The 15,537-nt window shown below is 38.8% G+C and overlaps 2 protein-coding genes across 3 annotated transcripts in view; one reads left to right on the top strand and one right to left on the bottom strand.

Moving 5' to 3' along the window:
• Nucleotides 1–363: 363 nt before the first annotated feature.
• Nucleotides 364–7,329, bottom strand: LOC130234571 (mitochondrial chaperone BCS1). Its single transcript, XM_056464806.1, has 7 exons — nucleotides 6,683–7,329; nucleotides 6,464–6,603; nucleotides 4,568–4,762; nucleotides 4,400–4,463; nucleotides 2,323–2,495; nucleotides 2,120–2,237; nucleotides 364–716 (listed from the first exon to the last, which is right to left on the bottom strand). The coding sequence occupies exons 1-7, from the start codon at nucleotides 7,000–7,002 to the stop codon at nucleotides 464–466; spliced, it is 1,263 nt and encodes a 420-aa protein (XP_056320781.1). The 5' UTR covers nucleotides 7,003–7,329; the 3' UTR covers nucleotides 364–463.
• Nucleotides 7,330–7,828: 499 nt separating this feature from the next.
• Nucleotides 7,829–15,537, top strand: part of znf142 (zinc finger protein 142) — an 8,525-nt gene continuing 816 nt past the window's right edge. Inside the window, exons 1-6 of one of the 2 annotated variants that reach the window (XM_056465670.1) lie at nucleotides 7,829–8,014; nucleotides 8,424–8,607; nucleotides 10,084–10,221; nucleotides 10,297–11,124; nucleotides 12,460–12,637; nucleotides 12,716–15,515. In XM_056465670.1, the coding sequence (XP_056321645.1) occupies nucleotides 8,532–8,607; nucleotides 10,084–10,221; nucleotides 10,297–11,124; nucleotides 12,460–12,637; nucleotides 12,716–15,515 (4,020 nt within the window). In that variant the 5' untranslated portion in view covers nucleotides 7,829–8,014; nucleotides 8,424–8,531. The remainder of the gene's footprint in view (nucleotides 8,015–8,423; nucleotides 8,608–10,083; nucleotides 10,222–10,296; nucleotides 11,125–12,459; nucleotides 12,638–12,715; nucleotides 15,516–15,537) is intronic. The other variant, XM_056465671.1, reaches the window with a different exon arrangement.

Genomic DNA, 15,537 nt, shown 5'->3' with positions numbered 1-15,537 from the left:
AGGAGAGAGATCATTCTTCAGCAGGATAGCGCTCCTTCTCATACTTCAAACTTTTGTTTAAGCAAAGTCAGACCTTACAGTCCTAATTAAATAATTAAAAATCAAGGCATTATATAATAGTCATATTTTATTTTGGGAAAATAAGCATAGTCTAGAGGCCTTTGGCTTTCATATAAGCCACTTCTAATAGCAAATGATCAACTTGGAGTCCACATATTATTTGCTGTTCCTAAAACTTGGATAGGCGACAAGACTTTTTTCAGGTAGTTTATGTCCCACTCACGAAATAATAAGGCATAATTCAATATACACAAAACAAATCACCGATATAGAGCCATAATAACCAAGCAAAGTACACAAATATTCCACAAGTCTGATTTTATTACTCCAATTTGTGAGCATTAATTTCTGCGCATTAACTGTTGTTCTTCATTGCGCATCATCCAAAAGTCTAAGAAATTCTTCAGTCCTTAATCTCTGCAACGTTTTTGATAGCACCGGCTGGGTCAGTCTTGTAGAGCATGAAGTGTCCTTGTACCTGAGCGGCGCTGAGATCTGTGTGAGCTGCCAGTGCTTGTTCAGAGAAGTGATCTGCCTCGGCTGCAGACCCCTGAGGGTAAAACCTCCTAAACATCTGAGTCAGCTGCCAGTGCGAACAGTGGCCAACATACTGCTTCAGATCAACACGGCCAGGACGGACGAGAGCCGGATCGAGTCTTTACATCGAGGAGAAGATAATGAGAAAGAAAAGAAAACAATACCATTTTACCAATATCAAAGACTGTTCAGAGTCCCAAGTCTTAATGACCACTGGGTACTTAATTGATTATTAATGGAGTTTATATTGATTATTAACTGATAATTAATGAACTAATTAATAAGCATTGCACTTAGAAAGAGTAATTATGTAATTACGATTGAATAGAAGTTATAATGACTGAAAATATATTTTATGAATTGATAATATTTAATTTTATTTATTATCTTTAAATAATATAAAGAAAATATTGAGCTTGAAAAATGGTTGAAGAAAACTAAGATTAATATTTAGTACAGATTTTTTTTAATCACAGAATATCTCTTTTAGAAATTAAATTTGATATGCATTATATATTAAGAGATTAAAAAAAACAGATTTTGCAATAGCACAATTTTATTTTAGGGGAAAAAATATAATATACAAATATATGCAGAATCATTTGACAAATACATATACATATATGTATATGTGTGTATATATATATGTATATGTGTATATATATATATATATATATATATATATATATATATATATATATATATGTGTGTGTGTGTGTGTGTGTGTGTGTGTGTGTGTGTGTGTGTGTGTGTGTGTGTGTATATTTATATATATATTTATATATATATATATATATATATATAAATAAATATAAATAACTTTATGGAAGTCTTTAGGCCATGCGTTATCTCAACCTAAAAAGAGTTAATTTCTCAAGTTTATGACCTATTTTTCAACATAAACGAGCATTAAGTTACATGAGGAAGACAAAAAGCCAAAAAAATTAAGTCCTGATCACGAGAAACAAAATAGAAAAAATATTTGAACCCATGGACTCTTAGGACTTTTGTAGTACTATGTGATGACTGAAAAAAAATATTTAGAAATATTTAATATTTGTTTAATACAGAAAGACCAGTAAAATGTGATTTTAAGAGAAACTTGATCATTATATGCAGTTTTTTTATGCAAGTATGTTCATTGAGAATACACATGACAGTATGTAGGATGTAAAAGTACAATGAAAATCAGGATATTCCTTTTTTTAACAATAAAATATTATAAAATACAATAAAAAAACATCTACACTGTATGTCATTAAATACTTTAAATAGCATTTTCATTTTATGAAATGTTGATATTTTATTTATTGAATATAATAAACACAAAGTATATTTAATGAACATTTGAATAATATTCAAACATCTGCCAGGATCTGACCATCATCGCACTGTAAAACACACTTTATTGTCACTAATCTTCAGATTCCTTGTGTTATTATAGGAAAAAGCTCAAGACAGCCAGGATTTCACATTCTAAAGTTCAAAAACCAAAAACATCATGGGGAAAAACAAGTCTTACCTCTCAATGAAATTAGTAGTCATAAACACAATTCGGGCCTCTGAAGATGCCACTCCATCCAGAGCATTCAGAAGTCCACTAAATGTAAGCCGTCCCATGCCTTGATAGGCCAGTGGATCTGTGAGAACACATGGAAAGAAGATTAAAATCGCGTCATCAAGATTAGTTACAGTATAATTCAGAAGTACAACGGAAAGACATACTCTCAGTGGGCAGCAGCTCCCGGCTGACGAACGCTGCGTCCACGTCCTCCAGCAGGATGATGCTCTGCTGCGGAGCGACACTCAGCAGGTGATTGAGGCGATCGTCAGACAGGCTGCGGTCACTCAGGCTCATCAGACAGATGCTGTAGCCCAACTCACCTGCCAGAGCAGTTCTGAAAATATAAAAATCATACAAGTACAATAAGTATATAGAGATCTGAGACTCTGAATGGGCTGTATGCACAGTTAGAGTTCTTCAGCCAACGATAAATTTACAGTGAAAGGTAACGGGACTGTTTTCAATTTCTTGAGGGTTCTTTTACAGCACTGATGTTGTAATGTACTTAAAATCCATTCAGTTAAATAGACTTAAGCATTCATTTTGTTGTTCAAGCATAACATGAGATAAAAGCAGTAGGCTAGAGCAGAAACTCCATTAAAGATATTGGGGTAAAAAACATTTTTATATTTTAAAGACATGGCAAGGAAAAAAGGACTTTAATGCAGTGCTTCATGTCTAGTCTGAAACCAACGTTATATCGTATATCAATCAGGCCGTAAAGATCACTTATTTTTAAAGAAATCAGATCTTAAATGTGGCGATTTTGTAATGGCAGGACAGCTCACTGAGAAGCGCTTGGGCTGGCTGACTAAAAATGAAAAGTCTGTGTGCATATACCCCATTGTACTTTATGTTAAATTAAAGGATTAGTTCACCCAAAAATGAACCCATAACATGGTGTGTATATGACTTTCTACTTTATTAGCTATTTTATTAATTATCTTGTGCTTTTCCAGCTCTACAAGGAAGAGGGGTGTTTTTCTGAAAGGGTCCAAAACAAGTGCAATAAAGTGCATACATCCAGAATAAAAAGCATCTTCTCACATGGCTAAATAATGGTCTCCAGTTGCAAACTGGTGCATTTATTATTTTATTTTAAGAAAGATATCTATATTTGAAACTTTTAGATACATTTTTGCGGAACTTCTGTGAGAGATAAATTTTTCTTCTTTAGATTGCAGGGTTTTTTTGTGCATTCAGCACCACCAGCTGTACAGCAACATGAAGCGTTACAGATGACATAGGGACATTGAAGTAGAGTAGTGACATAATTTGTTAAAAAACAATTAATAATAAAAATAATAATAATAATTTGTATTTTTAATACGATTTCTTTTAATAAGAAAAAATAAGATTTTATATAAAATGAGAAGACTTGTTTCAATTATGTTTTTTGCATCTTTCTATTTTTTTATAATTATTTTTTGGGGGGTTTTCACCTTTATTGTAATAGGACAGTGGAGATTTAGAGACAGGAAAGTATTGGGGGCAGAGATAGAGGAAGGGTCGGCAAAGGACCCAGAGCCCGGAATCGAACTCGGGTCGCCATGTGTCTACGCACTAACCACAAGGGTATTGGCGCCGACTTCTCTCTATTTTTTTTCTCAATAGCAAATGTGCATCACAAGCTCCTGTCAAGCTGCCGGTGCACCAAAATATGTACGTGTGAAGAAGAGGAAGAAGAACAAGAAGAAGAAAGAAGAACAAGAGGAAGAAGAAGACGACGAAAAAAAAGAAAACAGAACAGTTGCCATTGTAGAGCAGAAAAAAACACAAAATAATTATTACAATAACTCTGGTTGCCTTTAAGGTGAGTAAATTGTGGGCTAATTCATTTTTTTTCATAGAGCGGTGCAGGATTAATGTCATAAGTAGATGAGTTTACTGTGGATTCCTTCTGGATTTCTCTATAAAGTTTTATAATGGGGATTTTCAATCAATGAGTAAAATAAGGTCTGATCTAGACATGACTTGAAAATACCACATGGAATATCTACATCAACATAAAACTTCCACAAACTTGCATATCTAATTACTGAATGTAAAATCTGGTTTTGTAAAAAACAAACAACAGCCTCGAATTCATGTCTTCGTGTGAATAATTTAAGTTAAAGAGCAAAACGTTAAAGTGTTGTCAAGTAATGTTTACCACAGAAGTTATATAAACTGTGAATAGATCATGGATCAACTTTACAACCCTAATTCATAGTAAGATAAACTATAAAGAAAGCTTACATGAAGCTGCTCTTTCCACAGCCTGGTGGGCCATACAGCAAATACCCCCTCCTGTATGGAATGCCTGATTAAAACACATTCATCAACAGAACAAACAACAATCCTTTAATTTATTATGATATTTTTTCAAGCTGATAAATATGTAAAAAATTTTGATATTTATCTCACCTCTGTCAGTGTACCACTTAGGATTGCCTATGAACTCCTTCACATCATCCACAATCCTCTCTGCCACTCCAATCTCCAGCACTACTGAGGACAGAGGCCGTCTTCGCCTTGGAAAGCCAAAGGGCCTCCACTCCGCTCCCATTGCAGTGTACATCACTGTCCGGCCCTCTTCCTGCTTTAAAGCAAGTTCACGGGCTGCACAGAGACAGAAATCAATCAGGCTGCAAAACAGTTCATCTGCCGTCCCTCTTTAACCCATTTAATCCCGCCTCATTTCTCTTATTTCTGAAAGTTTTAAAAGAGTTCTTAACCATTCAAACTTTAAATGAAAAATGTTTGCTTTGATTAAATTGTTTCAATGTCAAATGACCAGGGGTCTCATTTATAAATGTGGTGTATGCACAAATGGGGTGGAAACACGCGTATGCTACTTTTTTGCCATAATATTTTTATTTTCAGTTTGTACACATTAAAATAAAACACTTTACATACATTTTTCTACAACAAGCGTATGCCACAAACTTGCGAGTGCTTTTTAAAGTTCTGTTATAATTCTGCTGTGTGTAGTCTAATAAAACTTAAGCATCTTTAGTGTTTCCTGTTTTCAATAAAACCTGACCAGCGATTGAGGGTGTGTGATCATTAGCATGGTGGTACAGTCTATGTCATTAGTTAAAATTGCTTATTTCCCTGGATTTGAACATACTTCAAAACATTTGTGATAAAGCAAGTACATTCAATCATTCATTTTTCTTCGGCTTAGTCTCTTTATTCATCAGGGGTCGCCACAACGGAACGAATTGCCAACTTATTCAGCATATGTTTTACATAGCGGATGCCCTTCCAGCAGCAACCCAGTACTGGGAAACATCCATACACACTCACTCATTCACACACATACACTACGGACAATTTAGCTCATTCAATTCACCTATAGCGTATGTCTTTGGACTTGGGGGGGAAACTTGAAACTTGAAAAAGTACATAGGTCTGCAAAATAAATAACACTGTTCTAGTGGTATTTGGATATTTTAATGACAATATTCTTACATACTGTCCCTTTGACCAACATAACTTCAGAGGAGGCTTAAAGTTTGTATATTAGGGAGTTCTAGGAAATAAAATGTTTATTCTCAAACAGCAAGGAAAGAAAATTTGGCATTAAATGGGTTAATACTGCACACTTGAGTTGAAGGGATAGTTCACCCCAAAATTTTAAATGTCCTCCTCACTACTTACTAATCCTAACACTTATCCTCAAGTGGTTATAAATCTTTCTCAGTTGAACACAAAGGGGGTGTCACGGTGGCACAGTGGGTAGCACAACCACCTCACAACTAGAAGGTCGCTAGTTCGAGCCTCGGCTGGGTCAGTTGGCATTTCTGTGAGGAGTTTGCATGTTCTCCCTGTGGGTTTCCCCCAGATGCTCCAGTTTTCCCCACAAGTCCAAAGACATGTGGTACAGGTGAATTGGGTAAGCATTGGGTAAGCTTAATTGTCCTTGGTGTATGTGTCTGAATGAGTGTGTATAGGTGTTTCCCAGTGATGGGTTGCAGCTGGAAGGGCATCAACTGTGTAAAACATATGCTGGATAAGCTGGTGGTTCATTCCGCTGTAATGACCACTGAATTATAAAGGGACTAAATAAAAAAAATGAATGAGTGAATGAATAAACACAAAGGAAGATATTCAGAAAAAAAGCTGAAACCTTGTAACCATTGACTTCCATAGTAGAAAAAAAAGGTTATAATCTTCTAAAATATCTTCTATTGTGTTCAGCAGAAGAAAGAAACGCAGAGTTTTAAAATAATTAAAGGGAGAGTGAATAATAAACTATTCATTTAATATACAACTGACAGCAGGCACATGGTGAAGAACAAACGAGCAAAAACAAACCTTCCTGAAGTATGTTGAAGAATGTCTGTCGGTCTCTGCCCAGAGCGGTAAAAGTAACAGACTCCCAGGGTGTTCCAGTGTGCAGGTCCATCATCTGCTTCTCCCTGACCCGCTCCACTCTGATCCACTTCCTTCCATACCTGAAAACACAAGAGCCTCAATTAAAGAGATGACAAACTGGGTGAGCATCAATGGCGATTGATGCTTACCAAATCTTACCAAATGATGTGGTTGCCTGGGCTTGGGTGGAAGTCAAACTGTGTGTGGACTTTTCCACTCTCGTGCTGCATGTATGAGGTCTCTACACTCAGATGCTGTGTGTGTTTGGCATGTTTGGTGATCCAGCTTAAAAGCCAATGGTAACTTTTATCTTTGCTTGGAACCTCCAGAGTGATCATGTAATGTCTCCGAAAGAAAATCATGCCAACCTGTGCCCCTTTTCTGGCAACTGCAAGTGCTGTGCCAACACCAACTAGTCCAAATCCTGCCCCAAAATAAGGGTTGTCCTTCAGGGCTCCAATAAAATCTGACAGGGTCATGATGAAGGTGTCTTCAGGTACTCTTTTTCAGTCAGGAAAAATATGCATCCTGCTTTCACAGCAAAGGCGAACACGTTTTTATCTTCATTTTCAAGAGATTCTTAAGACTGGCAGAACTACACATCAAGCTGTCAACGATGATGTATTTCTTATCAGTTAAATGAACACAGAATTAAACAGCACTATACTTACGATAGTGTAAATATTGTCACGCATTTACAAACAACCTTTTTTTCTGTTAACTTAAAACAAACGAAAAAGATGCCATTAAAACAGAAGTGCATGTCAGTGAGCGTTCTCTATCGTTGGAGCGCAAATGAATGACTTAAGTGAGTCAAATCTTCACAATGACTCGGTTGAACCGATTCAGACGTGAATCCTACGTTAAAGAGGTAGTTCACACAAAAAATACAATTTACTCATCGTCCGCATGTGGTTCCAACCTTTTATCAGTTTCTTGTTTCTCCATTAAACTCAAAAGAAGATATTTTGAAAGACTTTGGATACCAGAAGCCATTGACTTTCATCGGCAACTAGTTTCCCGTTTTTCTTCAATACACTGTATCTTTTTTGTTTACCAAAAGATGAAAACTCAAATATGTTTCGAACAAGTGAAGGGTCAGTAAACGATAACAGAACTTTCAGTTCTGGGTGAATACAGCTTTAACTGCGGTTCGTGTTGAAAGAGTTCATTTAGGCGAACTGTTCAAAAGAATCGATTCGCTGAAATCAAATGGGCAAATCACATGGCGACCTCTGTGTGTTTCCGTTGTTCAGAAAAATAGTTCCGTATTAAATGCTTCACATTGATAGTTCCGCTGTCACTGTTTACGACGGGGTGGCGTTATGACACTTTTACGTATTATCATAAACCGCTTTCTGTATATTTGGGGTATTTCAGAATAATAATCATCCACCGTGTATACAAATGTGTGGTTTCTATACAAAATTAACTTCCTCTTTGAACAGAAAGAGCCTCGAACTCTCGCTATTTTCATCCTCACAAGTGAAGGTAATTTCTTATATAATTTAAGTGTAAACATGCAAGCTTTTAACTTACGGTGTTATTTCTATTATTGGGATTTTGGTGATATTCATTCGCAGGCATTTTGTTTAATATGAACACATCTCCTGCTCCTTGAGAATGCGCTGTTTATTTGTTTATCAGAGCAAATGAAGCACGGATTTAAGCGCAGGAGGTCTAATAGGCACAAACAGTTAATAGAAACTGATTTTCCGACTAACAAAAATATTTCTAAACCTTTGGTATTATAAACTACATAAGCCGTTAACCCCTTCTTTATGCTGTTAGCAGGCGAGAGCCCTGATTTATAAGCTATTTGAATTAGAGGTCTTAATTATTTCCAGAAATGAATTAGACATTTTCGTCACATTGATGTTGCAGTGTCATTTCGCCTTAGGGAACAGAATACTTCATGGTCCTGATGCTGTAATAGAGTTTAGTCCCTTATGAGAGTTCACATTATCCCTCACTGACTGCTCCTGTGGAGTTCAAACACAATTAAAACATGGATCAGCAAGAGTCTGGATGTGCTGCAAAACAACTCGAGCATTTGAAAAACGATGCAACAGATACGCCTGAAGGTAAAATAAAATAATACTCATAAAACTCAGCTTATATATTCTAGCATAGATATTTAGACATTCAGACATCTCTGAAATATTTCATTTTAATTGGTTAGTTGCTAGATCAGGGTTGACCAAACTCGGTCCTGGAGTGCTGGTGTCCTGCATATTTTAGTTCCCACCCCAATTAAACACACCTGAACCAGCTAATAAAGCTCTTTCCACGTATACTAGAAACATTCAGGCAGGGGTGTTAGGGAAGTTGGAGCTAAACTATGCAGGACACCGGCCCTCCAGGAACGAGTTTGGACACCCCTGTGCTAGATTGATAACTCATGTCACTTTGTGTTACTTTTTTCCTCCTAATGAAATAATTAGAACTCAGATCAATGTGTCATGATTGTGTGTTTGTATATAAATGTAACTTCTAATCAGTTGTTACAGCAGAAATCCCAGATTAAATTTTCTATGACACGAAGGGGCTTAATAAAAGGCTTACAGTATACACTCACCAGCCACTTTATTATGTACACCTTACTAGTACTAGGTTGTACCCACTTTTTGCCTTCCAAATTGCCTTAATCCTTTGTGGCATCAATTCAACAAGGTACTGGAAATATTTCTCAGAGATTTTGGTCCATATTGACATGTTAGCATCACGCAGTTGCAGCAGATTTGTCAGCTGCACATCCATGATATGAATCTCCCGTTCCAGCACATACCAATGTGCTCTACTGGATTGAGCTCTGGTGACTGTGGGGGCCAGTGAACTCATTGTTAAGTTCAAGAAACCAGTCTGAGATTATTTGCGCTTTATAACATGGCACGTTATCCTGCTGGAAGTAGCCATCAGAAGATGGCTACACTGTGGTCATAAAGGGATGAACATGGTCAGCAACAATACTCAGGTAGGCTGTGGAGTTGACACGATGCTCAATTGGTACTAATGGGCTCAAAGTGTGCCAAGGAAATATCCCCCACACCATTACACCACCACTACCAGCCTGAATCGTTGATACAAGGGCAGGATGGATCAATGCTTTCATGGTGCTAATGCCAAATTCTAACCCTACCATTCGAATGTTGCAGCAGAAATCGAGACTCATCGGACCAGGCAACGTTTTTCCAATCTTCTATTGTCCACTTTTGGTGAGCCTGTGCGAATTGTAGCCTCAGTTTCCTGTTCTAGTGGCACCCGGTGGGTTTTCTGCTGCTGCTGCCCATTTGCCTCAAGGTTCAATGTGTTGTGCGTTCAGAGATGCTCTTCTGCATACCTCAGTTGTAACAAGTGATTATTTGAGTTACTATCTAACATGTCTACATGCCTAAATGCATTGAGCTGCTGCCATGTGATTGGCTGATTAGAAATTTGCATTAATGGGCAGTTGGACAGGTGTACCTAATAAAGTGGCTGGTGAGTGTATTATCCCAGTAATATCAGTTATTATAAAGTCATATTCACATATATAACAAGTGTATTACATTCTGTTGCAGTTTTGTCTCAGTTTAAGGGAATGGACACGCCTGTGCAACCTAGAGGCAAGAAAAATAGAAAAAAATGTGAAGCATCAGCAAAAAAGGAAAAGGGGAAAATATCCATTACTAGTAGTCAAGTAAAGTCTCCATCTAAAGGTAAATACGATTAATGTTTCAAAATATTATGATTAATTCTAATGCCAGGTCTGACTTGTGCCATTTTCCATTTAGTGGGACATGTCGAGAAGGGCACTGAACACATATTTCGCACACACATATGCTCCGAATGCAGGCGCTGCTTCAAGACTCGCTCCCATCTGATAGAACACACACGAATCCATTTTCCTGACCCCACTCTGCAATGTCCCACCTGTAAACACCACTTCACCAGCAAAAGTAAGCTACGTGTCCACATGCTAAGAGAAATGGGACAGAAGCTGCACCAGTGTCATCTATGTGAGTATAGAGCAGTGGAACGCAACTCTTTACGTCGGCACCTTGCCAGTGTGCATGGACATCAAGAGGACGATGCTCCTAAGGGAGAGCCGTTCAAGTGTCCAACTTGCCAAAAAACATTTGGTCAGAGTCAGGCATTAAAGAGCCATATGAAGTCTCATAACAAGACACAAGATGGACAGCCATTGCTTTGCTTCCATAAAGGCTGCTCATATCAGTGTACAGAAAAGAAGCAGCTTTACAAGCATGCATTAGATGCTCACAAAATTGAGGCCACAGAGTGCCGCCATCACGCCTGTGGGGCATTTTTTGGCAGCCAAGAAGACATGGAGAAGCATTTTCGTACTCATCAGGCTTATCACTGCCCTCACTGTGACTTCTCGTGCTCAAATAAGAGCAGTTTTCTGAAGCACAAAAGACAAGGACATCCAGGGAAGCAAGATTTGAACTGTAGCTTTTGCCCTTTTTCCACTCTCAACCCTGTAGAGTTCGATCAACATGTCGGCCACTTTCATGCCAGTGAGAAAACACATCAATGTTCACAGTGCGGCTTTGTAACCGCTCACAAAAGAGTCCTAAAAAGACACATGCTTATGCATACTGGTAAGATATTCACTTTTTTTTACATTGTTCTTTATGTAGGTAAAGTTAAAGCAGAAATGAAGTAAAGCAGAATTATTCACACATTGGTCATCTCAACCATGTACACAACCTGAAAAAAGTTGTCGCATATCCAAGTTTTAGGAACAACAAGTAATAACTTGACTTCTAGTTGATCATTTGGTATCTGAAGTGGCTTATATGAAAGGCAAAGGCCTCTAGATTACGCTTATTTTACCAGAATAAAATATGATCATGCCTTGATTTTTTATTATTTAATTAGGACAGTAAGGTCTGACTTTGCTTAAACAAAAGTCTTGTCACTTAACAGAAATAATGTACGGTATAGAATATAAAGTTATTGTGCAGTGGAATAAGAATGACTATTGTGTATGACTCCCATGAGCTTAGAGGACGGCATCCATACATCTCTGCAATGACTCAAATCATTTATTAATAAAGTCATCTGGAATGGCAAAGAAAGCGTTCTTGCAGGACTCCCAGAGTTCATCAAGATTATTTGGATTCATCTTCAATGCCTCCTCCATCTTACCCCAGACATGATCAATAATGTTTATTTCTGGTAACTGGGCTGGCCAGTCCTGGACCACCTTGACCTTCTTTGCTTTTAGGAACTTTGATGTGGAGGCTGAAGTATGAGGAGCGCTCTCCTGCTGAAGAATTTGCCCTCTCCTGTGGTTTGTAATGTAATGGGCAGCACAAATGTCTTGATACCTCAGGCTGTTGATGTTGCCATCCACTCTATAGATCTCTCTCACGCCCCCATGCTGAATGTAACCCAAAACCATGATGTTTCCTTCACCAAACTTGAATGGTTCTGTGAGAATCTTGGGTCCATGCAGGTTCCAATAGGTATTCTGCAGTGTTTGTGATTGGGATGCAGTTCAACAGATGATTCATCATTCATACCTTCTGCCACTTTTCCAAATGATCAACTAGAGGTCAAGTTATTATTTGTTGCTCCTACAACTGGAATCGACAACAAGACTTTTGTCAGGTATAGTTTAGTTTTTTGCCATTAAAAAGAACACATCAGGAAATTTTCCATGCACAAACAATTGAATGATGATTTAATTTTTACTGCTTTAAAAATGACAAAAATCAGTCAATATTTATTTCTTTTTTGTTATTGTTGTTAATATATTATTGTTATTTTTAGCTTGCAGTAAAAGTGCAGCTTAGATTTTCTATGTTACGTCTTTGTTTCACAGAAAAAATACTATAGCATATAAAAACTTTATTTTCATTTCTGAACGAGTGATTTCTTGAGCATTCTCATTGCCCATGGGTAGACTAGTTAAACACTTGTATTTACAGGTGAAAAGCCCCACAAATGTACGCTATGTGAGTTCAGATGTCGTGATGAAACATACCTTTCAAAGCACATGCTGACGCACTCCAGTGACAAGCAACACATGTGCTCAGAATGTGGATATGTTACAAAATGGAAACACTATCTCAGTGTCCACATGCGTAAACATGCAGGAGATTTAAGGTATGTACCTTGAATGGAATTTAAATGTTATTTACAAGAAACATTTTGGTTTACTGACCTGCCTCTCATCTCTCTCAGGTACAAATGTAATCAGTGTTCATATCGTTGTCACCGCATGGACCAGCTGAACAGCCATAGACTCCGTCACCAAGAGAAATCCCTGATTTGTGAGGTGTGTGCATATTCCTGCAAGAGAAAGACTGAACTACGCAGCCATATGCAGCTCAAGCACTCCACAAATGCAGATGCCCAACCTCCTGTTTACCAGTGCAAGTTTTGCCCATACACCACAAAGTATCGGCAAGCCCTGCACAGCCATGAGAACTGCAGGCACACACGGACACGCATGTTTCGCTGTGCGCTCTGTCGATACACCACATTTAGCAACACTGGCCTCTTCTTGCACAAAAAGAAGTCCCATGGATATGTGCCCGGAGATGTGGGATGGCTTGAGAAGTATGCAGAGAAAGAAAAAGAGCAAAGCTCTGCGGATCTGACACACAACTTCTTCTCTAAGACAGCAGCACCTCAAACTTCAAATTCAGAATATAGAGAAGAAACGGGTCAAACAGAAGAGTCTAATAAGACAATAGGTGACTCACACAATGTATCTCTAAATGATAATGAAGATGAAGAAAAACAAGCCACTATTGGACAAAATGATAAAATGACAGCCAATCTTTCTGAAAGACATCCAAATAATGAAGAAGACTGCAACACCCTGCTTTATAGTTCCCAAACCAGCATGGAAAGCACACAGATGATACTTGCTGAGACAGTAAACATACACAACACTGCATTTTCTGGATCTTACACATTACATTCAATTCACCAGAATATTCCAGAACCATCAGATGAGGAAGATGATGATGATGGAGTTTATTGTAGGGCTCAGAGTGACTCTGAAGACCTCACACAATTGACAGGAATTGAACTTCACCAGGACAGCTTTGTAGAGCCCTCAACTTCTGAGACTTGTCTGCAGGTCTTGAGAAAACAGGATAAAGACCAGGCTAAAGCCCTCGTATTAGAAGGCAAAGTACAGATGCTTGTTGTCCAGACGCAGGACAATATGTATCAATGTAGCCGCTGTTCCTATGTGACCAGAAAGCAGGCAGCATTAATTCGGCACTCCAAGACATCCTGCCGCGTCATGAAAACTGGAATACACTGCCAGGACTGCGGTATGCATTTTAAACAGCAACGTTCTCTGCACACCCATCGTCTCAGGAAGTGCCGGTCACTCCTGAGTGGCAGAAAGAAGTCTGATTTCACAAATGCCATAGGAAAATCAGGGAGTCGTGTAGGTCATTCCTGGAGTACGAATCTTAAATCAGGAACCCCCACAATTCAAACTAAATCTCTTGAAGTCACAGATTCAAGATTACAGGGTTTAGCTGAACCTCAAGGGTCATTGTCTCCAATCATTACTGATGAAATAAATGAGACTGACTCGCTGCCAAGCACTTCTGAAGAAGGGCAGGCAACTATCAGGAGTATAAACAAGTTAGCGGAAGTGGAGGTATCTATAAATGATCAGATCTCTGGCTACACTGAAGAAGGTGGCAGGTTTACTTGCAGAAAATGTTCTTTCTCATCAGTCAGGAAAGTCACAATAGATCGTCATTGTGCCACGTGCAGTGGAAGTGCACCAAAGATATATCTGGCTGAAATGGCAGGGCAGTTTGAGCAAGAGGATACTCTTAGTGACTCAGACCAGGAAGATAAGGATGTGAATGAGGCAAATGACTCAAAAGGGGATTCGACAGAAGAAGAGAGATCTCCAAACTCCAAACCCCGATTCTCCTGTCCCAACTGTCCTTTTCTGTGCCACCAAAAAAGAGCTCTAGCAAGCCATGAGCTAAAGGGCTGTTTAAAACAAGGTGAAATACAGTGTCCACACTGTTCATTTGTTGCCAAATCAGACAAATCTCTCAGCCATCATATCCTAGGTCACAAGAAAGATAAGGCTACCAAAGGTAAAAGGTCAAGTAACCTTCAGTGCGATCTTTGTTCCTTTACCTGTAAACAAGAGCGGTGCCTGATGCAGCATGTTGCTGTGAAGCATGAGGGAGTTCGTCCTCATCAGTGCCGCTTCTGTTCATTCAGCACAGTCCGTCGCTACCGGCTAGAAGCCCATGAGTCCATGCACACAGGTGTTGGGAGGCATAGCTGTGAACTCTGTGGCCAAACCTTCGGTACCACATCTAGACTACGATTGCACCACCAACGCATTCATGACAAGCAGGCAACACACTTCTGTTCAGTTTGTGATTACCGAGCCTATAACCTCAACGACATCAACCGCCACAACCTGAGCTGCCACACTGGTGAACTCCGCTACCATTGTAGCCAATGCGATGCACGTTTCAGCTCTGATGGTGCCTTGAAGCAGCACTGCCACAGAGTGCATTCAGATGCTAATAGTCTATCTTGCACCCAGTGTAGCTTCACTTGCAGAGGCCAAGCTGCCCTGAAAGCACATATACAGAGTGACCATTCTGAAAAGACAAACGATCTCAAAGATTGTCTGGAAAAAAGAAGTAAGAAGTCCATCATCCACAAGTGCATGGTTTGTTCCTTCAACACCAATAAAAGGCTCCTTCTGGTCCAGCACATGTTAGATGAGCATGAAGATGGGCCAGCAGAGGAGAAAACTTTGAAGTGTGATGTCTGTGGTTTCTCCTGCACCCACCAAGTGGTGTTTGACCAGCATATACGATCACATGGAGGAACTTGCCTTTTTAAGTGCACTGAATGCGAGTTTTCCACAAGAAACAAACAGAAGATCACTTGGCACATTCGAATCCATACAGGAGAGAAGCCTTACCGCTGTGGGAAGTGCAATTATGCATGTGCAGATCCTTCAAGATTAAAGGTATGAAATAGCTGAGATGGTG

The sequence above is a fragment of the Danio aesculapii genome, chromosome 9, assembly GCF_903798145.1.
Source record: "Danio aesculapii chromosome 9, fDanAes4.1, whole genome shotgun sequence".
Lineage (NCBI taxonomy): Eukaryota > Metazoa > Chordata > Actinopteri > Cypriniformes > Danionidae > Danio > Danio aesculapii.
The sequence above is the reverse complement of the archived record's forward strand: the minus strand, read 5'-3'. Positions and strand labels throughout refer to the sequence as shown.

Excerpts from the sequence above, each read along its gene's own strand:
- LOC130234571 (XM_056464806.1), bottom strand. The coding sequence starts at position 7,002 with ATGACCCTGTCAGATTTTATTGGAGCCCTGAAGGACAACCCTTATTTT. Across the intron at positions 4,763-6,463 it reads CTTCAACATACTTCAGGAAG|CCCGTGAACTTGCTTTAAAG; the intron begins GTTTGTTTTTGC and ends GTCTCTGTGCAG. Across the intron at positions 717-2,119 it reads ACTACTAATTTCATTGAGAG|ACTCGATCCGGCTCTCGTCC; the intron begins GTAAGACTTGTT and ends CTCGATGTAAAG.